At 36.3% G+C, this 24,294-nt stretch overlaps 3 protein-coding genes across 6 annotated transcripts; 1 reads left to right on the forward strand and 2 right to left on the reverse strand.

Annotated features, from left to right (window-relative positions):
- On the forward strand, positions 1,306-5,588 carry LOC18592174 (uncharacterized methyltransferase At1g78140, chloroplastic). 3 transcript variants are annotated; one of them, XM_018126098.1, is made up of 8 exons: positions 1,306-1,768; positions 1,889-1,995; positions 2,085-2,225; positions 3,081-3,162; positions 3,553-3,746; positions 3,877-3,988; positions 4,697-4,804; positions 5,033-5,588. In XM_018126098.1, exons 1-8 carry the CDS (start codon positions 1,574-1,576, stop codon positions 5,084-5,086), a joined length of 993 nt encoding a protein of 330 aa, XP_017981587.1. In that variant the 5' UTR covers positions 1,306-1,573; the 3' UTR covers positions 5,087-5,588. The 3 variants fall into 3 exon arrangements, with proteins under 3 accessions (XP_017981587.1, XP_017981585.1, XP_017981586.1); XM_018126096.1 differs by having other exon boundaries at positions 5,046-5,588; XM_018126097.1 differs by having other exon boundaries at positions 1,306-1,741; positions 5,046-5,588.
- On the reverse strand, positions 6,081-10,418 carry LOC18592175. The gene is made up of 3 exons (XM_007018738.2): positions 9,465-10,418; positions 7,539-8,290; positions 6,081-7,009 (listed from the first exon to the last, which is right to left on the reverse strand). Exons 1-3 carry the CDS (start codon positions 9,750-9,752, stop codon positions 6,499-6,501), a joined length of 1,551 nt encoding a protein of 516 aa, XP_007018800.2. The 5' UTR covers positions 9,753-10,418; the 3' UTR covers positions 6,081-6,498.
- Positions 16,485-18,719, reverse strand: LOC18592176. 2 transcript variants are annotated; one of them, XM_018125375.1, is made up of 2 exons: positions 18,183-18,719; positions 16,485-18,130 (listed from the first exon to the last, which is right to left on the reverse strand). In XM_018125375.1, exon 2 carries the CDS (start codon positions 18,083-18,085, stop codon positions 16,754-16,756), a length of 1,332 nt encoding a protein of 443 aa, XP_017980864.1. In that variant the 5' UTR covers positions 18,086-18,130; positions 18,183-18,719; the 3' UTR covers positions 16,485-16,753. The 2 variants fall into 2 exon arrangements, with proteins under 2 accessions (XP_017980864.1, XP_017980865.1); XM_018125376.1 differs by having other exon boundaries at positions 16,485-18,124; positions 18,177-18,311.

The raw sequence follows: 24,294 nt of genomic DNA on the forward strand, positions 1-24,294 counted from the left end.
TTTCAGTTAAGTCCCTTAATTAGTTATTGAGGGTATTCCTATTTCATTAAGATGATGATATATAGGCCATTTCACTGCTCTTTGAGCTTGATTATGGATAATACAGCTGATTAGAGAGAGACGAATAATTGTCCTTACACCTTAGTCCTTACCTTTTTATCTAATTTGGCAAAGACATTCTTTTCCCTTTTTTTTTAACTTAAAAAAAAACAGGCTTGAATAATTTGCATATACTTTGATACTGTGAGCCTTGTAAGCTAATTATCTGTTATCCATATGTTAACTACGCTCATATATGCCTATAGAATATTACTGAAGTTATAAATTAAGTAATTAACTTACATTCGAGTATTTAATTTATTAGTTAATATATAAATTTTTATTTAATATTGAAAACGAAAACTAAACATCAATGCAAACATGACGTTTGTCCAAAGATTAAAAAGCATAAGTTTTAAATGCTAAGATATTCTCCATGCCATAGTGATCATATGGAGATCCGACGGCACTTAATAGGGTTAGGCAAGAGTCATGCCTTTGATTTCAATATCTTGCTATGTAGAAGAAAAATGGTAGTCAATTTTCATACCAACATAATTTTAAAAAAACTTTTGAATTATTTATATAAAAAAATTAAATAATATTTTATTTTTTATTACATTCAATCAAATTATTAATTTTTATCAAATAAATTCTTTATAATTATTGATTGACTAATAGAAGTTAACCAAACTATCATTTTTGTTATTTTATATTATATGATATTGATGTGACATAATAAATAATGACTTAATATGCATATATAACATAATAACATAATCATATAATATTTTTATTTTTCATATCAATGACACGCAATTGTCATGTACCTATATAAATGATAAGTTACGTTTTAACTAATAACAATTAATTAATAGTAAGTAAAGATTTATGTATTTGATTTAAAATAATAATAATATATAAATTTGATTAAAAATAATAAAAAATAAAAAGTTATTTAAAATTTCTTCAATAATTCAATTTTTTTTTAAAATATTAGGTCATTTTGTAATCTTTTATTTACAAAAGCGAAAGAAACATGTGAATTGTTTATAAAGAAAATGAAAAATAATTGAGTAAAAAGGGGCCATAAGAGAAGTATTTGTTTGTCGTTATGTTTACAATGGATAAAATAGGAAAAATGAAAGGATCCTTTTTATTTTCTTAAAATGTTTTTGAACTGCAAAACCAGAAATGATTACCGTCGATGCCTTTTAGCCCTTTTGTTTTAAGTTAAATGATAAAAAAACACAAAAGGAAGCCCATTTCACGTGGAGAAGATCCATGGCCGAGCCCAGACACCCAACAGTCGACAAAAATCTGCCACCATTCGGCATCTCTCTCCTCTTCTTGGTTCCTACATTCATCCCCGAAAAAAAGACAAGGAAAAACTACTAATCGCAAGAACACTAACAATCTTCATTTTTATTTTGGTAATAATTGTTACATAGACATACTCTTCTCGGCCTCTTCTTGCTCCCCACTTTCTTCTCACGAAAGAAACAAAGAGTGAAAGTATCAAAAGCAAAAAACTATGACGACAGTTATTACCGGTAATTTCAGACCCGCTATTTTCCCGAGTCAACTCAATGGAAACTCGGCGCGTTTCTTATTCAGGCCCTTCACTACTCCCGTCTTCAAAAGAAGTTTAACCGCCAAAGTTCGCGCTTTTTCTACGGCCTTTGTAGAAACCAAGCCTACGGTATGCAAACAACGACACCCAGCTAAAGTGGGTTAATGTTTGACTTTGTGTTTTTTTTTTTTCCTTTTAAACGATACGATTCGATGCTGTAGTTATTTTTTATTCTTACTGTTCTTTTGTTTTTGGTAAATTGTTGATATTTGTCAGGAGCCCGTTGTGGAGGAGAAAGAGGACACTGGCGGCGGCAGCAACGGTTTAGCTTGTCCCATTTGTTATGACCCATTAATCAGGATCGGTGAATCCACTTCATACGTGTGAGTTGTTGTTGTCGTCGTCTTCTTTTCAAATGATGTTCTTGAATTCCAACTTGTGTTTGAATTGATTTGAATTTGGAATGGCACAGAGGGTCAACGGCTGGGTCTAATTTGCAATGTAACACTTGCAAAAAGACGTACCGTGGTAATGAAACGCATCTTGACCTCGTTGCCTCAAGTGGTTCCAAGCAATATGATGAATCCATGCCGCTAGCAACCGAAGTGTTCAGGTCTGTCCCTGTTATGTGATTTCATGGTTTTGGATAGCGTTGTAAAATTTACATTGAGAGTTAAATTAAAATGGGGATATCTGTGTCCCGTGCTACCTTTGCCTGTTGGAGTTATTTTCAAAGAGTAAAAGAAACGTATCCAGACGGTAGTTTGACTAGTCTTGAGTAGTTCAGAAATAAGTGGAGTAGTTGCAGATATTTTTTTTTTGAGATAATTTCATTATTCGTTGCTAGAAATCAAGAAAAGTCAGTTAGAGTCATTGTTATAAATTGTTAATGCATTCCAGCAATAAGAGTATCCCTTTTTAACTTAATTACTTGTACTTGAAGGTTCTTTGGCTCCCTTGAAGCAGCCACCTTTTACTCATTTTGTTAAAAATAGGTAGACGCAAGAATTTCTAAACAGTACCTGCTCCTTTTCTTCCTGTTTCCGGTCCAGCTTCAAGGTCTATTAATTCTGCACCCAACAATCTGCAGGTCATAGAAGAGTGAAAATAAGAGTTTTACTAGTTTCAGATTAATTTAATCAGTTGGTTTATCCAGTATAACTGTACTGTTTATGCTGTAACTTTTGTTGTGGCACATGATTTCTCTCTTTTTTCTCCATTTTTTTTTCTATTTTCTTTCTCTAATTCTAGCAATTGCAAATATTCTTGCAAATAAGCAGGCTGTAGTTCTGCCAATCACATCTTTTGTTGTTCTACATCTGTTGTTTAACTAGTACACCCTGGATTATTTACAACGTTGCTCTCACTGCTAATGCCCTCAAGTAATTTATGTGCTTGATGCTATGTCCTAGAATTGTTTTGTATTTATCTTACTTGTCTATTGCTTGTTGGTTGTTTCCTTAACCAGGACTCCAGTGGTATCATTTCTCTATGAAAGGGGTTGGCGTCAAAATTTTATATTTGGTGGCTTTCCAGGTCCAGAGAAAGAGGTAAGCTGGCAATTTCTATAATCTTGTTCATCAGGAAGGATCTATGAAGTGGTTATTTTCTGAATATTGATAATAATTCATAACTCATTTTATGCAAGGCATCACCCTAAGATCCTCAAAGGTTGCAGCTTGCAGTGTTATCTTAACCAGATGTGCATGTCCCTTGGGAGTTAAATCTGTTCATCTGTAATTTATATCAAAGGAACACTCTTTAAAAATAACAAGATTTGAAATGCTATGAATGTAAAACATCAATTTCTAATCATCCTACAATTTGCATGACTGAACTGGCATACTATCACTGGAATAGTTTTCCCAATTCATTCCATTGTTGTTTCATACTATTCTCCAGTGATGGAGTCACTAAGTAATTACTGATTTACTATGCAGTTTGATATGGCTAAGAATTACCTAAAGCCAGTGCTAGGTGGAAACATTATTGATGCTAGTTGTGGTAGTGGATTGTTTTCCAGACTTTTTGCCAAGAGTGGATTATTTTCACTGGTTTTTGCACTGGACTACTCAGAAAACATGCTGCGACAATGCTATGAATTTATCGAGAAGGAGGAAAACTTCCCCAAAGAGTATAAAGTTTATCTTTAGTATAATATCATGTCATTAGATATGTGAAAGTATTTAATTTTAAATATTTATGACTTCTGATTATAATTTGAGATGCTATCTCTGATTTTCTTTCATTTTATTTTTTTAAAGGAAAGTGACCTTGGTCAGAGCTGATATCTCGAGACTTCCTTTCAAGTCAAGTTCAGTCGATGCTGTGCATGCTGGTGCAGCTTTGCACTGTTGGCCTTCACCATCAACAGCTGTAAGCATTTTTTATTAATGTGGTGACTAACTAATCATTCCAGTTTCTTATTTTTTTGAAAATCATCATTCCAGTTTCTTATTGTCACTAATTACTGGCATTCAAGGGGCTTACATCATAGGCTGACACTCAAAGGGGAATTCTTAAGGTTTATTTTTCCATAAACTGTGGCTGCAAGGATGCTAAACTTCATGCCTTGGACTCTCGCATATATAGTTCACCAAGAAACTGGAAATATTGTCATTAAATTTTTTACAAATAAACATTTTCAGTTTCCCAGGGAAGAAATTATCCAATAAAAGTTAGTAATATTCTCTGGACTAAATATTGATTCCCAGTAAGACTATAGGTAAGTTAAAATTGAGAGTCAAATTGTCTCCGTCAAAAATACTTTCTGGAGAACAGTAAAATGTGAGTTTTTGATTTGGGAAAAGGAGGGATTCAAATCCAACTTTTTGGGCAGGGGATACATGCACTTAGCATTGAGCCGAATGCTAAGATGCTATAATAAAATGTGTGTTAAAAACTGGGGTTTTTTATTGGAAATGGCTTCCAAAATGTATGGAGCTGCAAATAAATCTGAGTTGCTAGTTTTATCTCCCTTCTGCACCTAATGCTACTGTATGGCATAAGATTGTGGTTTTTGTAATTGCTTGAGCTTTAACCTTTAATAGCCTATGTTAAATGATATTGAAATGGTTTACCTAGGTGGCTGAAATAAGTCGAGTTCTTCGACCTGGAGGTGTTTTTGTTGCTACTACCTACATACTTGATGGGCCTTTTGGATTTGTGCCATTTTTGAGGACTTTCCGCCAGGTATATATTGTTTCAGCTTGATAATATGCATGACCACTTCACAAGTTTGAACTCAAGTTCATTATGCACTGTTAGAATGCCTGAGTTTGGCCTTTAATTTTGTTTTTTGAATGATGACAATTGATTTTGTCATGTTTAGCCCAATGTTATCGAATTAATTCAAGAAGCTTTATCTCAACCTTTCTTGCATCACAAAAGGTGTTGATTATTCTTTTTGATGGCTGATGGTTCTTCTGTATAGAATATAATGGGGATAGCAGGCAGTCATATCTTCCTTTCTGAACGTGAACTCAAAGATCTTTGCCGAACTTGTGGGCTAGTTGGTTTTACATGTGTAAGGAACGGACTCTTTGTGATGATCTCAGCTAGAAAACCCAGCTAAGCATCCACTACAAATTGCAGTTGCTCATTGTCCTGTTGTCTCAAGAATTTTTATAAAGCCAATTTGTATAGCCTATAGAGTGTCTCTTGTCGAAGTTTATGTTTCTTATGTTTCAGTTCTTTTGTTCACATAGATGATTTTTTGTTTGTGTGGGGCTTGTATCTTTCACAATTTGCAATAAAAATGGAAAGGATATGTTAATAGCATAACTTTGGTTGATGCACCTCCGGAAGTAACCAAATTTGATTGTTCAAACCCTTCTATGTCCTACGTTTAGGTTGTAAGTAGAAAGGCTGATCAACAACCAGACCAGGCCATCGTTTTCATCGAAAGATGTTTGTTACATCAAACAGAAATTGTTACTGGCTACTGCCAACTGGATGTTAACAGTTGCAGGATTTAGTTGGACAGTATTACTTTCACCTCTATATTTCTTCTTTTTAATTTCCTTTCGCTACTGAAAGAAAAATAGGATGGTATCTCCCTTTTTGACCCTCTGATGGATCCCTGAGTTGCCATGGTCATGCACCCCCCTGCAATTGCTTGCCGAGTTGATCTCCATTTTCCGGGAGGCTCAAGTCCGATGCTAACAGTGAGAATAGGAAAGGATTAAATCCTTATGAAAATTGTTCTGACTTTCACAACCAAATGATGATAACATTCTGCCCATTGGTATCAACATCCCAGATAAAAAGCCTTTTTAAGAACAATTGTAGCCCTTTTCTTTTTTTGAAAAGCAATTGTAGCCCTTTTCTCATAACTGCATCCTGGGTGCCTATAATGTTTTTCCATCGGGTGTTGCGATATAATGCCATTGCTACGCATTTATAATAGCCAGGTTAAAGCTAATGTTTTTCTCACGATTCAAGATTGACATCAGAAAACAAATCTCAGTAATCTTGTGATCAGCCAGACAAGGAACTGCTGGCACAACCTCTGCTATGTATCATCCACTCTAATTTCCAACAATTGTTCAATTTTTGTATTGGCATATATACTGATCACAAGACTCGAGTATAACATATCCTAGCTTCAATGATTAGACCTTTGAATTTGTAAGTGTCAGTTACATTTCCATTTTAAGAGTATGTCCGGCTGAGGAAGACCAGAGCAGGTCAGTCACAAGCGCAGGACTTCTCATTTGGACATGCTCCCATCTACACCATGGTCATCGAAAAATTGGACAAATCCTCTCACATCACGGCTATCTTGATGTAAAGCAGCCTCGCAGCAATACTAAAGTTAGCTTCAACTTGTTCAGAATGTTAACTGCGTGAAACCAATGTCTTCTTATCACTGTAACCATTCTGAACTATACACCTAAATTAGAGAATGTCAATTGTCGGTAAAGGGAAGTCTTCTCATCATTTTCATCAGGATCAAAGTCATCCTCACCTTCATATTCCACTTCAATAATGCTTCTATCCTTAACAGATGGTTCTTCTAATTCAGATGACTGAGCTTGAGGAGACTCACCACCTTCAGGCATATTATCTGACAATAGCTCTCGCATCTCTGATTCTATTAGTGCTTCCATCTGAGCTTGCTCTCTGTCCCTTGGGTATGTGCAGTACAGGAAAGAATAGATGAAACAACAGAGAGCCATTGGAATTCCTATTGCTGATGATGCAGCATTCTCTCTATCTGTTGCTATCTCTTCAGATTCGCTTGATCCTTTCGGAATAGGTTTGTAACCATAAACATGCTGAGCCAGAATCCCAACCACAGGGGGAGCAAATGATGACAAGATGGATTCAAAAGATCGGTCCAAAGCATAGACACTTGTTCGAGATTTCTCTGGAACTATTTCCGCAAATATGGGACTGCATGCATAGAAAACATTTTTATTACATGTAATAAATATGTAAATAAGAAAAATCCTTTGAAGCCTCAACTATTCATGCACAAGTTTTTTTTTTTTCATTTTTTGGCTCTTCTTGTTTTTTATTTGTGAGCTTTCAATGTTATATTCTAGACTCTTGCATTCCATGATTTAATATTTGATGGGACATTTTGAAATACATTAATTGTGGTCCACCTCTAAAATTGAGATTGATAGAGGATTCATATAAATGACTCAGTCCCACATATTTTACACAACTGATTTGGTTCTCTTTTCCTGATACTTCAGTGAGACTCCAGCATGTCTCACGAACTTCTTGTTCAAATCTAGGAGTATCGAAATGCTAAATATGGTACAACTTATGACTCAACTGGGTTGGTAAATCCAACATTTTGAATATGTAAAATGTGATTTCATCTAATGAAATAATATTAAACAAAACAGAGAAGGCAGGGGGGAAAAAGAGGGGGGGGGGGGGTGGTTGTGAAGAGTGAATTTTAGAATCTTACTTGTTCGTAGCTGGTGCATTCCAGGAAATGCAGAACCCTACAATAATTAAGACCAAACCATGCATCACACCTGTGGACGGATCATCAGGTAGAACAAGTAAGAGTATTGCTGCTAGAGGGATGGCTGATGCTGAGCTTATCTGAGCTAGAATGATCCTTCCGGAATTTGGAAGACGTGTGGAAAGGAAATCTCCCATTCTACCCCCAAATAGGCCGCCCACAGAAGTAGCAATGACAAACAGGGCTATTAAGAATGCAGTTTTCTTGTGGGAGAATCCAATTAACTCCAACCACATAGGTGCAAATGACAATGCAGACCAGGGGAACGAACCAGTAACACCCTGAGCCACAATAATTTGGAATGATGGAATCTTTATAACTGTTTTGGCTTCCTGAACTAGGCTCTTCACCTCAGACCATAAGGATCTATTTGAAATTTGGTGGCTAGATTTTCTACCACTATCTGAACAGTGTGGATCATTGGCAAAGAGGTAGACCAAAATACCAACCATAATGCTGATTAGTCCAACTAGATGGAAGGCAATTCTCCAACCAGGGATACCAATCAATGTTATCGGAGCTATTAGTACTGCAAGAAATCCACCAATAACTGATCCAAGATTACTTGTGAGTTGTAACCAACCAAAAGCCATACCACGGTTATTGTCATCTGTAGAGTCAGCAACAAGGGACTGGATTGCAGGTCCAACTATAGCAAGGCCAATTCCATTTAAAGCTCTAGATATGGCCACCTGTACAACAGATTCCAAATGACTAAAAATTTAAATTGATCAGTTGATTTGCTGACTGTTGTGGCTAGCAGTTGTAGCACACTAAGCAATGCATATGGTAGCATACTGAAAATTTTCCCTTCAAATGCAGAATTTTACAGTTTTAAAAACTATCACATGATTTAGTGCCTGCTTAAAATTGTGAATCTTTTGTTTTCCCCTTCGTTGGCACCAGTGATGAAACCATCCCAGAAGCCCTTTCTTTTCCTTTGTTAAAGAACAAAATGTTCAAACTCTAAATTAGTTCATTTAACTCACTCTCATTTTTCTTCAAAGCCATTGTATCTTCTTAACAATAGATTCATTCAACATATGCATACTTCTTGTTGCTCAAAAGTAAAATACAACACAAATCCTTTGACGACTACAAATCAACACAATAGCTTTTGCCCAAAAAAATTTTGGACATTCCCCATCTTCTACTGTCTCCTACTAATATTAATGATTTCATTACTATTCGTTATTTCAAAAGGAAATAATGATTTAAAGTTTATCTGGTATCACTCTTATGTAGCGGTGGAGCAAAGAAAATAAGCGCCTCTAAACCAATTGTGCCTGACCGAACAACTAAGCAAAACTTTGAAGAGTTTTTCATCTACAAACATTTAACAAAAAAAAATTTTTGGAGATTTCTATTTGTGGTCTTCAAGAGTTCTGTTTTGGACAAGAGATTGCTCACCTCAAGCCTAAAATGTGCATCCTCAAAAATGTTTCTTAATTCAAGTTATATTTATCAAATTTTAACAGATCAACTCCATAACGCAATTCCCTCAGTATTTTTCTTTAATGGAGTTAGCAAATCATATCATAAGCAATAATACAAGCAGGTCCAATAAATTACCTCTATCAGGGAAAAAATAAAATATTTGCTCAGTTTATATTTCCTATAGTCTCTACCATTCCAATCCACAACAACCAAAACCTAATCACGTAATCAACTCCAATCACAACACTGAAAGCCTCTATTAAACAACACCCATTTCAACAACTTGGTTGACTTCACCAGGAACAACATATAAAAAGCGCAAAACGCAAACTCCCTCATTCCTCGCATTGCCTTTACTTTAATAAAAACAGAACTACTAGATTAACACGACCAAAAAAAAAAAAGGCAAGTAGGGAGAGCTACTCTTACCTGAAAGAAAGTGGAGGAGAAGGCTACAAGAAAGGTAGCAGCAGCCCATAAAAACGCACCTAGAGCTATCACATGAGCTCGGTTGTGACGCACAGCCAGGTATGCAGCTATTGGATAACAAGAGGATTGAACAATAGACCTGAACAAGGTCAGAGACCCGAGTCCGGTTGGGTCCGTGTGAAGGGCCGCACCAACTTCCTTGTAAACGCCTGGTAACAATGACTCATCTGCTCTCTCCATGATCCCAGCCAAGTTTACCAGGACCAGAGTCAAAGTCTCTGCCTTCATCTTTCTGGCTTCTGCTTCTCCTCCCTCCCGCTGCGCTGACAGACAGCTGAGTTCTTCTTCTTGTCCCTGGTTTGTTTTTTCTGTTTTCTTCGAAGATTGGAAAGTAACGTAGACTTGTTTCGTGGCTGTCAGACCTCAAAACTTCAGTTTAGAATATTCAGATGCTTAGTTTTAAGAGGTTTAGTAGTATATTTTTGGTAGTTGAAACTGGATATATGGTGACGGACAGGTGGCCTCCTCTGAGGGGATGGGATTGGACAAATGGAGGCTGTGTGGGATACGTGTAACACATAGACGAAATCGTGGACTTTGTCCGATCTGGAAGCGGTCCGCTATAGATAATCTGGGAAATTTGAGAATTGGGATCTAACCATTCAAGGATCAAGATTGTTGGGGCTATGGGATGACTAAGATTTCATTTACTGCTTTTCTTTCTGTAATTAGAACAGGATGAAGTGATAGAAACATGTTCCAGTGAAAGGGAATTGGGGAGGATCTGGGCTGAGGTGGGTGCTTCTTTTAGGCCACAGAGTGAAACACAAATGGCATCTCCGGGTTGCGGAGTGTTACGCATTGGCAAATGGCAATGGGCGGAAAACAGTGGGGTAAGTTTGCCTGTCGCCATAATGCTCTAATAAAGCAATTTCTTCAGACACCTTTACCTAACTTTAATGTAAGGAGTAGGGCCGTTACTTTTCCCCCCAAAAGAAAATGTCGGGAAATGAATTTCGAATACAAAGCCAATTTCCCAAATAACTGTCCCAGGCTTAAAGCCCATAGTCGATTGTACTTCCATGCTGGCTAAGAGTAGATGGGTAGAAGCCACTATAGTTGAAACTACTATTGTGCCCATTTTGGGTCTGAAAAGCCTGCTTCGCTTCCAAGAACTTTTAGCCCATTAGTTAAGATGATTCATTTGTCAATAACTTTTGTAATACCACGTTACCTTCTTTTTTAAGAAAAAAATTTGTGCTTTCCATTTTACCATAAGCTAGCCAACAAATTCTCTACAAGTCAAGTGGCCTATCCTCCTTTCATGGCTCGTGTCGAACATGATGTTGATAACACTTTTTTTTTTTAACAAAGGGAGATTGGGGGTGAAAGTAAGGTGTCCTTTGCCTCAAGTCCAAAAGCTTGTCAAGTGTAACTAGTTACCACTAAGTGAAGTATACGTAGCATGATGGTGATAGTACACAATGTACTACCCAAAATAATCTTCTTTATCTCCTTTACGAAATACCAAATGTTATCATTTTCGTAAACAAGCATGTGTAGCATTAACCCTTCAAACACTTTGCTACAAGGAGATTAAAGCAAATAAAATTATCCCAAGAACAAGTGTTCATGGGTCAAATTATCGGTCCAAACCCGTAAGGTCGTCACGGCTCGAAATGAATTTTGCTTGAATTTTTAGGTTCAAATAAATAATATATAAGTTTAAAATATGAACATATAAAATAATAAATGAATAGAGTCGGATACGAGCCTAACTTTAAAAAGATCAAACCAATGGGCCCGTTGGCCCGGTCCATGGACATGTCTAATGTCAACATCAATGAAATGCATGAATGATGAACGTACATGATCTGTTGGGGACTTGAAGGGGAAGGAGTGGGTGGAACGAAGCGCAGATGAACGAATTATGATTGCAAATTGTACAAACAGCAGCAGCTGCGAGGTGCAGCAGTAGGCAGGCAGGCAGCAGAGAGCAGCACCGGCCCAACTTGGTGAATGGACCCCACCAACCAATCCGTTCCATCAGAAAGAATGAAAGAATAGAAAGACGGAAGCCAGCTAATTTATTTTTTATTTTTTATTTTACATCGTCAATTCTTTCCTTATCCCCCACGTGGGGCTCTCCCATCCTACCATACACGTGTATGTCTCTCCTTTCTTCTCCCCTTCTCCCCCGTACTTTGACGCGTGTCTTTTCCCTTATGCCAGCATGATCTCCCCCTGACGTCTCTGCGTCACGCTCCCCGCCGAAACGCCTAACGCCTCCGTTTCTTGTGGTTTTTTCTTTAGGCTTCAATTTCTGCTATGCTTCTTCACAAGTTCAGAATTCATAGACTTAATGTTCTTCACCATTGAAACCTTCATACAACAATGAGTAACGCTCACTATGAAATCCATTTTCATCTCTGCTTAAAATTCTATCCTGTTGTGATACAGTGGAAAATATTCCAGGCGCAGACTTCCTTTGGTGAGTTCCAGGAAGGCATTTTGTTTTGCCAGCCAAGGAGAGAGAGGGGAGAAAGAAAAGAAGAGAAAAGAAAAGAAAAAGAAGAAAATCCACAAACACTGGCAGTATATAATCATTTAAATGGGATTCTAACATCAATTTCCAAAGTAGAATATTCGTACAAATGCCATCCTCCATTGATTTTACTGAGCCTGTGAAAGGGCCACGCCTTTACATTTTTTTTCTACTAGCTCGTTGATAAATGTGGCATAATAACAAATAACATGACAAATCTCAGTGGCTGCTGTTAAGACATTTGCCTTTCTGATGCTCAAATAGAAGAGGGGGAAAGCTTTTAGTGGGGAACATGTGGGGTTCATGAAAATCACGTAAGACCTGCTGAGGCAGACAAAGATAATGTCTCCATGTCTGCTAGAACCCCATTTTTTGTGGCAAAATTTTTGATCTTAGGGAGTAAAGAAAACTATCTAATTTTTGTAGGTTTCTGTAATTTGCATTCTGTTTTCCCATTCCAAATTTCAATATCTTGGTGTAACTTAATAATGCCTTCATGTTCTTATTAGATTAATTGATGAAGGGTAATATAAATGGAATGCTAGTAGCCGCTGTATATGCATTATGGTGTATGAATGTTTAAATTTAAAATGCAAATGATTTTTTGTTTTATAAAAATTTAAGAGTAAAAAGAATATTCAGTTTTCATATTAAAATAAAAAATGTCGTATTTAACAGGAATCATGTATTTAAAATTTAATCATTATTACGAAATTTAACTAGAGATAGATATTAAAAAAGAGTTACATGTAAGAATAAGAAAGTATTACATCTAACCTTATCAATCATTAAAACAAAATTAATGTGTATCCCCTAATGGCTATTACTCTGCTTTAGGCTGGTACAGTAAAAAAGTGTCCTTAATACCCTTCGCATGTAAGATTTTCTGCCTTGTACTACTTTTTAGCACATGGCTACGGCCTCTAGCACTCTAGAGTTGTGGAAATGGCATTTTCTCCAACCAAGCTGTGGTATTCTTTCAACGATTTTGCATCTTTTGTACCACAGCTAGCCGTAATCAGTTGATATCCTAAGTTTGTAATTGCCACTTGAGTTGTGCCCTATTGTTTGAAATTCAAATAGGAAAGATAAAAATCAATAATAATGTGTGTAAAATAATACAAAATTTTAAAATAAAAGATTTTAAGTGATTTATTCATATTATTAACTTGGAGTTTGGACCACTATAATTTCAGAGAACTCTTTATCGTTTCCCTTTGTTACCTTATGTTGTGCAGAAATTTGAGATCGTCATGTTCCATATGTAATTCCTGAGTGAGCTTAACAGGTTTGAAACTGCAGATCATCATAACCATTGACCACTAAGTTGTCCATAGCCTTGGCATGTATTTGAATAAGGAGAAAGATGGTCTATCTCAGAGAAACCTCTAATTAGAATTCTGCACCGCATAGAGACTATCAGCACTTTTCAGGAATAATTTATCAGGTATGAATCTTTGAAATCCCAGACCCAGACGAGTACAAGGTTCTTTTTTCAGGTTGCGGACAATTCCAATCCTTCTAGAGCCGAAGCCCGGGGGCTGGGAGAGTCTAACAAAGGACTAGGTGGTTCAACATGACCTACCTTAGACAAAATAAAGATATGTATTTATAATTTGCAAAGTAAACAGGGTGTTTGGTGTTGTTTCCAAGCAAGGACTTTTATTTTCTAGTGGGCTACCTAACTGCGCTATGATTGAGACCCGGCTAGGACGCCAGACACTTCCCCCAATCAGCCAACAGATTTTTCTTCTAGTGTGGTCACTGCTCGCTCCTTCGGGTTATTAGATGTTTTGGTTTCTGTTCAAGGTCCAGTCTCCGGACTCTCTCCCTTCATTATGGCCTTAACTGCATAGTCCTACCAACTCCAAAGTCACATGCTTGAATCATCCCATGAAAAAAATTCTTCAGTCTAAAATTCCAAAACAAGTGTCAAAGGAATGGAAAATGAGGGAAGTTGTTGTTCCTCTCGTTGGACGGAAAAGAAAAAACCCAAACGGTCTAATATTGCAGCATCGGGCAGACTAACCCACGAGTGGTTGTATTTGTCTCCAGTCTTCAAAGATGACCAAATTGCGTCAGATTGCAATCTACTTTCATCACTGCTTACGTACTCTAACTTACACGACTAGAACACAATCAAAGTAAAGAAAGATGATTGTATTTTAAGTGGGAAAAGATGCTTCAACAGCCTGAGCTGAAACTTGAAAGGAGCTTTTGCATATATAAAATTATATTCGTACTCTGAGATTATTATATAAGAAGGCAAGGTTCTTGCTTAATTCCTCTTTTAGCATGTGTTAATAATTTAACTAATCTTGCTTCGAGACAAGATTATAATATGCTGTACATATAGTATATGTGAATATATGTATGTTTCCTCAAAGAAAGGACGGCGATCAAATGAAAAGCTTTCTGTCTTTTGAAGCTGGTTCGAAATTGAATGGGGAGAGACAGAAAGGGAGAGAGGGAGAAGAAGAGTCCCATGACTTGCCAAAAAAAATAAAAGAAAAAGAAAAGAAGAAGGCTGGTGTCAGTTGATTTAAAACCAAGGAGCGCGGTGCGGTCTCTCTCACATGAGTCATGACTCAGAGGACAAGTGAAAGAGAGTGAGCGAGGGGTGGATGGATAGAGATCAGAAACAATCATCATTGCTAAAAACCAGATTATTCTCTGGCATGGGCCACCATGATTCCAAAAGAGAAAGATCACATGTCATTACCCACATCTCCCTCAAACATGTCCTCTTCCTCCAAATTGCCATAGCCTAATCATCCCCCTGTTACTTGTTTTCCAAATATTTCATCATTATCAAGTTTTTCCTGATAGGGTTATTATTTGCATCCTCCTTTTCCTACCCATCTCCCTAATTCTCATGTTTAATCATTCCCTCAAGCTTTCAAAATGATTCACAAAGATTTTTAACCCCAACTCCCCCTCTCTCTCCTTCTCTCATTCATATGCCATTCATGTACATCTCTGTATATGCCAATGAGTAGGCTAAAAGATCTACCATGTGAAGCAAAATCTAGGACAACCAATCAACATATCAAAAAGAATTAATGATCATTGACTTTTAGGCAGATAGCATCTCATTGCTTTATTAGTTCATCAATTAGTGATTGTAATCCATCTCTAATTATTCCCTAAACACATCTAGACCTCTTTGCAATTAAGTTTTGATAAATCAAAAGTGTAGTACCTAAATTTCCCAAAATCTATATACAAACCATCCACGCAAAGAATCTTTCTTGTATCTAATGAACAAATGGCGTGTATAGCTCACAAGCTTATTACTATATAATATGTCCATTGATATATTTTTCCACAGTATATTATTTCCGGATTTTATAATAATGGCAGCTGTTTTAATGCTTCCGGCCACAATTCATGAAGAATAGCTTAATTTTGTTTTCGGGTATACCTTTGGCTCTCATTTGCTAAATGGGTTAATGTTTTTAATCAAAATGGAATAACTTTATAGAATTTTCTCTCCTTTTTTCTTTTAATAATAATGTTTGTCCATATATGTATTACCTATATTCGTCCTTCGCTATCATTTGAGATTCTAATACTACAATTCAAAGGAAAAATAATGGAGTTTTGGTTTCTACACTTTCTAGATTGGAGAAAGAGATTAAATTTAAATTGAAAATCATCAATCAGGTCTTTGGAACCTCATAAAATTGCCCTAGATTATACGCAGTTGAACAACTTCGATCCTTATTATATCTTCATGTTAACGGCACCCCTTTGAACTAATAATTTAAGAGAATAATGTAGAATATAAATCAAACCTAAAATCAAATGAAGGACAAGAAAGGAGAATAATAACAATTATTGAAATAATAGGAGCCATTTTTAACTTGTAGTTTATGATTGCGGCAGGTAAGGATTCCTTTAATCTTGCCACCGATTGCTCCGCACCATCTCTCTATAGTTAAAAAGGTGACTCAACAAAAGGATGCATCATGGAAGAGACCCATGATATGGGAATGGGAAAAGAATTATTAATCATATCAATAATATTCGATTTATTAGATATGAAGAAAATATAACCTTATTAATTTTCTTTTTAATTTCTAATTTAGTTGTAAGTTGAATAAGTTAAAATTAAAGCCTGTGTGAAGGGCCAGGCACGGCCCTATGATAAGCAGTTCCCAATAGAAACCAGGTTTAGGACCACTTGCAAATCGATAGAAAAGGACCATGGCGGGTTGCGGGGAGGGTTTAAGGAATACAACAGGCCTTTTATTAACAGCACCGACCTATTTATGTTCTCCGCACTAGACAAGGTACGAGGAAGAAAAGGTTCCTTGTTGCGGTTTCCATGTTTCTTATCATAGATGCTGAAGTTCCCCAAACCAAAATTATTGAAAACAGAAATATTATAAGTACAGAGAGAATTATTCTAAAACCCAAACCGTTAGTTAAGTGGTATAAAAGAAAAATAAATACTTCGTGAGTTCTCTAAATTAAATTGTGTACCATGTAAGTGTTTAATCCCAATAAAGAAGAAGGACAACATATATCTGCGCATATCTGACTGACTCTAATAAGTATTTTGATGGAACGTATGCTAATTAAATTTCTTATTTATTTCTAAAATGAACAAAAAGAAAAAAAAAAAAGGAGAGAGAGAGGGAGAATATGATTACTGCTGCCAAACCCTCTTCACATTTAAATTCAAGTTTCTTCTTCATGGATATCTTCTGCACTTTAATTAAGTTTCTAGTAAGTAATTCTACTCTGCAGGACAAATCCATGAATCAACTGTACCTTCAGCTCTAGAAGAAACGTTGTCTAACCCCTTGTCATGGTGAAAATCTGATGAGGAAGCTGAGAAGTTCAACTTGCAGCTGTTATTAACCCTTTGTGAATTGTGATGATCATTACCATAATTCCCATCTAAAGGCCTCAAATGATCTTGATTCCCATCGTTCAAACCAATCCCATCTCTCCAGTTGCTATCACTCCTTGCACGTGGCCCGTCTGGTGTTACATGACTTTGTAACCCACCGAGGTTTGCATTAACATGACCATGACTCATGCCCAATTCATCAAGGGAAGGCATGGCTGAGCTTCCCTGGGACTTCACACCAAAACCAGGCAAGTTAAGAGAAGGGTGAAGAGTAGGAGGCTGTAAGAAGGACTGGAAAGATAGGACGGGGCTTTGGTTCTGCAAGTTTAACATATTCTGAGGCTGCTTTAGTAGGCTTAAATCCGAAGGGAGTTGATAGTTACTAGAAGTTGGATTGAAAGCATTGGTTGTGGCAGCGATGGAAGTGGGAATGGTGCTATTGCTTGTAGTATTGGTAATATTAGCAGCATCAACTAAAGGATTATTTAACAATGAAGGAGAAGACGAGGATACAAATGGAGTAGGCTGAACCCTTTTAGCTGACGGACGTAGAGGGTAGAGAGAACCTAAAGGTTCCAAATGACTAGACCGCATACCTGAGCCAGAGCCAAAAAGATCGAGCCTACGAGAATATGATGAACCCGAAAATGGTGGTGCAGGGATTCCAGTGAATTCTTGTACCATTGCTCTAAAATTCGTTGTGTCGGTGGTGAGAACTGTAGTGGGTGCTCTCCTTGATGCTCTTGTTCGCTTCTTGGGGTTCTTGACAACACTTGTCTGATCAGATTGTGCCAAAGATCTTGCACCATTGTCATGAGCTGGCCTTGATTGCATCGATGATGAGCTTGGGAATGAACCTTGGTTGAGTCCTTGCGCACCTAACATAGACTGGCTTGATGATGATGAGCCTGGTAGGTTACCGAGGTCAGTGCAGTTGGGCTCAGATCTTAGGCCCCGGGGCCTAACCCCGCCGTCAAGATTTAGCAGTGAATTGTTTGGCTGGGATTGAGAGAAAGGGTTGAGATAGTTTGATGACGGATCAAAGAAAGTGGGTGGATGGTCTTGGTGGTGCGAGACAAGTGACGGGTGTGGATTTGATAAGGGACTAAAGTGGCCTGAAGCGTTCAAAAAAGCTGGGAGTGACTCAGGCCGTGAATCATACTCTTCATCACCACCACTCGAAGATTGCATACTACTACTGTTACCAGAATCCATGGCCAAAAGCTTTGATTGTTTAAACGTGCAACAAGATATATATATATATATATATATATATATATATATATATATATATATATATATGTATATATATAAAGAGTTGAAAAAACCTGCAAAGGCGCCGGGGATGGTGATAGTTGCACAGTTGCAAGGATAGAAACAAAGCAATTATAAAGACACTGCAGAAGGACCGAAGAAATGAATGAAAAGAAAATACATCCTTCTAAAACAGCTTTGAGAAAGTTGCCATATCCTTAAAGCTACCCCTGATGATAACGATCTTCGTTGGAGGCTGCAGTCTCTTTCCTCTTGTCTTTCACCCGGAGAAGAAAACTTTTCTCTAAAAAGAAGAGAGAATATTATACTAGTTTTTCAAACACGACAATCAAAAAGGAAAGTTTTTCTCTTCTTCTCCTTCCTCCCTCTGTGATCACCCCATACGATCTGAATTAGGGTTTCGGGAGCAGGAAAAGAGAAAAAATGAAAGGAGAGGAAAGGTTATTTAAGCTTTTTGCTCTAAAAAGAGAGAGAGAAACTGGGGGGCTCAAACTCAACATATGTTTCCACTAAGAAGATCCTCTCTAGAGAGTGCGGGGTGGGGTCGCCATTGGAGTAGAGAAAGAGTTGCCGGTGGCTGGCAACGGGTCAAACTCAAAGTGAATGAGAAAGAGAGAGGTTGGCTTAATATGTTTATGAATGTGAAAGCAAAGAAAAGGATGTGAGATTAATTTTAAAGTTTATAGCAAAAGATATAATAATTAAAAGAATTATACTGGATGCACAGACTTTGGAAAAAGGAGAAAAATAAATAGATAAAAGGGCGGATAATATACAGTGGCAATATGAAGAGAACAAAACCATTGCCCCCCAGTGCAAGGATCACTATTCAAAATTCTCACTTATGTTCACATTAATTACTTAGTTATTTAAAACCTTTTTCTCCTTTTCTTCGATGATTTATGTGTATATCAAAAAAATCTCTTAACGTTCTAGATTTGAGATTTTAGTCCGTGAGAATCAGTAGAGTATCTTTTCGTATGAACAATTAATTAAATTAAAATATTTAATTAATAGACATTCCTTTTCTTCCTCTTCTTGTATGGTGATTGCGTAGGGCAAAATATAATAAGAAAAATGTTCAGTTTTCGTGAATTTGGTGTACGGAACATACGGTCGTTATGTAACTCAACGCAGGGATGTACAAGGTGCAACAATTTCCATAAGTGTAGTATTATAATTGTATAATATTTATACCATACCTCAGCCTTTGACCAAGTCAGAATTCAGAAACAAAATCTAAGCTATAATTGAGCTACATCAGAGAATCTTTTACCATTTACACCGTCTGAGATTGGTTTTGAGAAAATATCAATGTTCTTTTCATTTCCCTCCTCACCTCTATTTATTTCCAAGGCAAGCATATAACTTTGGATTGGTAAGATATATCCCACTCCTCCTCCCCTTCATTATTATTTAATCTTCTTCTAGTATATATAACATTCAAAGTTTGCTACACAGCTCTTGGTATTTTTTAAACAAATTAATGATATGTATATCTAACTAAATTTTTTTTTAAAAATACAATAAGGTCCTTGTCACCATATCGTACTACATATTTATCTTATTTATCTCTGTGGAATGGGAATTGGCTTGCCCTACCCAACCAAATCTCCTATTAAACCCTAAAGGATCCAAATCGAAGTCTCTTACGTCTTTTATGCCTGCACGGGAATATTAAAATTTTTTGGGTCTCCATCGTTTTGTACCAATATGATTTGCTGCCTTTCTTTCACATCCATCTTTCTTCACAGCCTTGTACAAACACATGTGACTGTTGGACCTTGCTGGGAGACAAGGGTTTTACTAGTAGCTAGTGTTTGTTTATCGTCTGCCAAAATATATTCTCAATTCTCCCACCTATCTTGCCTTTTTTCTTTCCTTTTCCTTTTAACCTCTTCAATTATTTTGTTTGCCCTTTTATAACATGTTGAAAGATCGATATTGTAGCATATAATCTGTCTAGCAAGGACGTATAATGAATGGAGAGCAATCAATGTCTTGGTCCTTTGCATTCAATAGCATGGCGCCTCCTTAAGAGAGAGAAATTTTGAACATGTTTAACAATTCTTAAAAGGGATTTTTTTATTTGATAAAATTGGGTAACAGGCTAATAGCTTTTGATGTTATGTTTAATTTAAGTATGATCTAGACTTTAATGGATCTTTATGATGTATAATCTAATGATTTTCTTTGAAAGAAAGTTTTATTGAATATAAAATATAAATAAATAAAACTAAATAAAGATTAGTGATCTATATATATATATATCGGTGAGATTAAAGAATTAATATGTGTTTATTTCATATCCTATTTTTTTTTATTAATTGATATAATTAAATATAATTTAATAAGACACTTGGTCAATCTTTTAAACCTGTTTATGAAATTTAAAAACTTCATCGAATCATTTATTTTAAAAAAATAATTGCTAAATTCTAAAGTGCATTTGAGCATCAACTGTCATTAATTAGGTTTAATTGCCAAAAAAGAAAAAACAAGAATTGGGTTTCTATTAGGATGTGAGATTTTTGATCTTAGGCTGGCATCCAACTGCCCCCCACACATTTCACAAAATATCTATCTTACACGCAAATGTTGCTCCCCGTGTTTGAAAATTTTTGGCTCACCTAAGCCACAAGAATATTGCCACCAACACGTAGGTACGAGTTCTCTTGAGCTGGCAGGCAGACATTGCTGATTCAGCCAAAATGGAATCTCCCGTTTTCTGGACAGCAAAATCCATTGACATTAAATTAACCAGTAGCAATCTAATTACCATAAGCTTAATCACCTCTGGTGCCCGTAGTCCTGTAGTCGCTTAATAATGCCAAGCATCGCCTCCATTTACGTACCAGAAGATAGCTAGTCGTCCGGCTTTTTTGACCTCTGCTCTTCAAACTAACTCTGGCTTCGCCTCAATTCTTCAACATTATTGATCCTTTCTACGCACATGGCATCCATAATATGTTGCCACTTCCTTTCAAACCTCTACTCGATTCAATTCTGGGTATTGATGCCATTCACATCATAGAAGAAGAGCATATGCAGATACCTGGATATATACATACGCACATTCCTTAGCCAAATTGCAAATGAAAATTTCTTACTGTTAACTTTTTTCTTTTGTCTTTTCTGTTTGCTTAAGTCGGTGGCTGAACCTTCTGAAAGTCGGTGGCTGAACCTTCTGAGAAGCGGATTCAATGTCAAAACGCGTTATATAAAAATGGTTTATTTTTTGTACTGTATAGTACACATATCTTCGCTTATAAGAAGCTACGAAGGTACATCAAGGGGAGAAAACAACTTTTACACTCACACTTTGTTTCTAATCTCTATATTGCCAGTCAATTTGCGGCACTTTTATTTTATTGTCTATAAATAAGCTTTGAGATTACAAATTCTATCCCCATCCTTTAGCTGCTGACACAGCCTTGCATCCGGTTGTGGTATGGATGGCCTGTGCAAGAGCAACGTTTAGGATCATAGAGTTCGCTGCAAAGTACACTGATAATCTGATTCGACCTCCCCATTTAGTCTATGAAGAATTCCCAACTTTGTACTTTTTCTTTTATGTTGATACTTTACTCTGTGGCCTGTAGATTCTGTACAGACGCTGAGACGCCCCCAATGTTGACATTCTTATCTAGTTTAGTGAAGGTGAGTATTATTTCCATATTTTCGTACATACCGATGCTCTGCACAGCTACTTCTTTGGCAAGTTCATTGTTTCCTTTAACTAATTAACCTGGTAAGAACTTTAATAGTATATGGAAGATGGATGACTTGATTGGAAATATTTCACAGCGTACGTAGTTTTTGATATATAGAATGAAGCAAAGGATTTAAGATGTTCAGAGAGAACATTAAATGTAAAACTTGGTGATTAAATTTGGAAATGTTGATGCTTCAAATGCTGGGGATGAATAAAAAATGACAGTGGCGGATATCATGGAAAATCAAACCAGGTCAATGCTCCAGTGCTCCTTTAGTGGAAAGTAAGTCAGAGAAAGATATACCAATGCCAGGATCTTTTTGGTAGAAGAGTAAAATGCTTTGCTTGAATTTTGGTTTTTGTTCATTAACTTTCTGGTGATGCCACTGTTAGTGCATGCCATTCATAAACTACTTTTCATGGACTATGTTATAAGGTTAATTAAATATACACTAGCCACAAAAAACCATGAAATCTTTTTTTTTATTAATGATTAACCCAGATTTTAAGTCGTTTAAAACTCAAATTTACTTATCTCAAAATTTAAGAAAAAGGAAAAAGGGTCGGTTTGGTAATGATTAAGGCAAGGTTATCATTATCCGGCGAGTTTAAAAGAGTTGTTTTATATCTTTGCTAAGCAAAAGAAAAAGCGCCTAATAATGTTCATGAGCCCAGTGGGCCTCGTCTTAATTTACTGCAATTCTTTTCCACATCCTCCCAAGGTGGGCCGTGGGCGCCGACATGAAACCGCCACAAATACGGAAGCCAATCTTCGAAATCATCTTGGATTCTCCAGGGTTTTTTTATCCCCCTCAATTTACCGATGTAGAAATATTTACTTTCAAAACATGCTCCAAGTTATCTTTCTGAGTTTTTGCTGTCACGGTCAGTTTTAGTTGCAATTGCTACCATCTCCTTCATGTCATTTGCTGCTGCATCTAATGATCCAAGTAACTTTTTCTTTACACAAGTAGTATTCTATTTGCCCATAGTTCCATAGTATTACTCTATAAAATCTCTTGCAACTTAGTAGTTGACAAGAATTTACTGCAACGATTGTATATACATTAAATTAATTGATAGCGGGGCTTTTGATGGGGATGGAATAATAAAGACTAAGAAAAACCATGCAGATTTTGTCAAAAATTGATCAGTAATTGTTACTGATATTGCAGTTGTTTCTTTGTTAGAAAACTTCAAGCAATACGTTGCTTCAAGTTATTGGCCTATCATGTGATGTAAAACCATAATATTACCAGTTGTTGTGTCCTATCATGCATGCAATAACTTGTACTTTTTCACCTTTTTGCGACAAGCATGTACCCTTCTTCAATAGGGAAAATTCTCATGTTTTTTCGACATTATTTTGAAGTTTTCCCCAGTTTTGCTATCATTATGGCAAGCTCTTACTGTCAACTCAGTGATTAGATGTGTTTTAATGATATACAACTTACTCCATTTAGACGGAAAACTAGCAGCTATTGTCAAGTTAGTGATTGCAGGCATTTTCCCTTCTATCATTATGATTCTTGACCAAGGGCCTAAAACTACCCTCTTCTTATGTTTGTTAAATTCTGGACTAAATATTTATTAATAAACAGTAGGCTAACCAAGTTTATTAGAGTTACAACATATCTGTAAGTTTGATAAGTTATATATTGTAGTAATACATGCCTATTCAGCTGATTGAAGAAATTCCTTATACAGTTTTATTTTATCTGTTTTATTTTCTGTGATTAGAAAGCACCAAAGTAATGGATCTGATAGAAGTAATTTTGAATTACTTGATGGTCTTTTGTTTGAATATGACACTTAGATGGCATCTGTTTTTTTTTTTTTTTTTTTGTGAAGGGATGACAATTAACTGAGAAGAGATAACCGTTAACAATTGACTTATCCCATATTCCTTTTACTCTTCTGCCTGTATGTGCACTATCTTATGCTGAACTGTAGCTGAAGAAATCTCAAAGGATGACGGACACATGGTTGGTTTGACCCTTTTTGAGTACTAAGTTTATGATTGATGTAAAATATAAGGAGTTGCAACGAAGTAACTTAGTCTTGATTGAGTTGGAAGAGACTGGTTAAATGTGCTTAAATGAGTATAAGAAGGTGCATTTTAGTGGTTTATAGGTAATTGAAGTTTCTAAGAAGTGAAATTACTTCTACTGGTTCCCTGGGGTCGTCATCTTGCAGGTGGATCACTTATGTTGTGAGTGTTTCTATTCAGTGCATTTATTTTATGAATTCTCAGTTTCTTTTATCAGTAATTCACCATATGTCCTGCATATTCCTACTAGTTAATCTTCATCAGTATCACAAAATCACAGATTCAGAGACAGAATGTGGGGTATATCCTTTGAAATATATGTGCTTGGTCAGGAATTTAGAATATCATAAGCTTTGAATCTTATGCGCTAAAACCATCAAATTG

This window comes from Theobroma cacao, chromosome 8, assembly GCF_000208745.1.
Source record: "Theobroma cacao cultivar B97-61/B2 chromosome 8, Criollo_cocoa_genome_V2, whole genome shotgun sequence".
NCBI classification, from domain to species: Eukaryota; Viridiplantae; Streptophyta; class Magnoliopsida; order Malvales; family Malvaceae; genus Theobroma; species Theobroma cacao.

What these genes read in the sequence shown, in the direction of transcription:
- LOC18592175 (XM_007018738.2), bottom strand. Translation starts at nt 9,752, where the DNA reads ATGAAGGCAGAGACTTTGACTCTGGTCCTGGTAAACTTGGCTGGGATC. An exon ending in TCTCCTCCACTTTCTTTCAG is followed by an intron (nt 8,291 to 9,464) that starts GTAAGAGTAGCT and finishes TCTGTTGTACAG; the next exon opens with GTGGCCATATCTAGAGCTTT. An exon ending in AATGCACCAGCTACGAACAA is followed by an intron (nt 7,010 to 7,538) that starts GTAAGATTCTAA and finishes CTATGCATGCAG; the next exon opens with TCCCATATTTGCGGAAATAG.
- LOC18592174 (XM_018126096.1), top strand. Translation starts at nt 1,574, where the DNA reads ATGACGACAGTTATTACCGGTAATTTCAGACCCGCTATTTTCCCGAGT. An exon ending in AACAACGACACCCAGCTAAA is followed by an intron (nt 1,769 to 1,888) that starts GTGGGTTAATGT and finishes GATATTTGTCAG; the next exon opens with GAGCCCGTTGTGGAGGAGAA. An exon ending in TTCCAGGTCCAGAGAAAGAG is followed by an intron (nt 3,163 to 3,552) that starts GTAAGCTGGCAA and finishes TTTACTATGCAG; the next exon opens with TTTGATATGGCTAAGAATTA.
- LOC18592176 (XM_018125375.1), bottom strand. Translation starts at nt 18,085, where the DNA reads ATGGATTCTGGTAACAGTAGTAGTATGCAATCTTCGAGTGGTGGTGAT.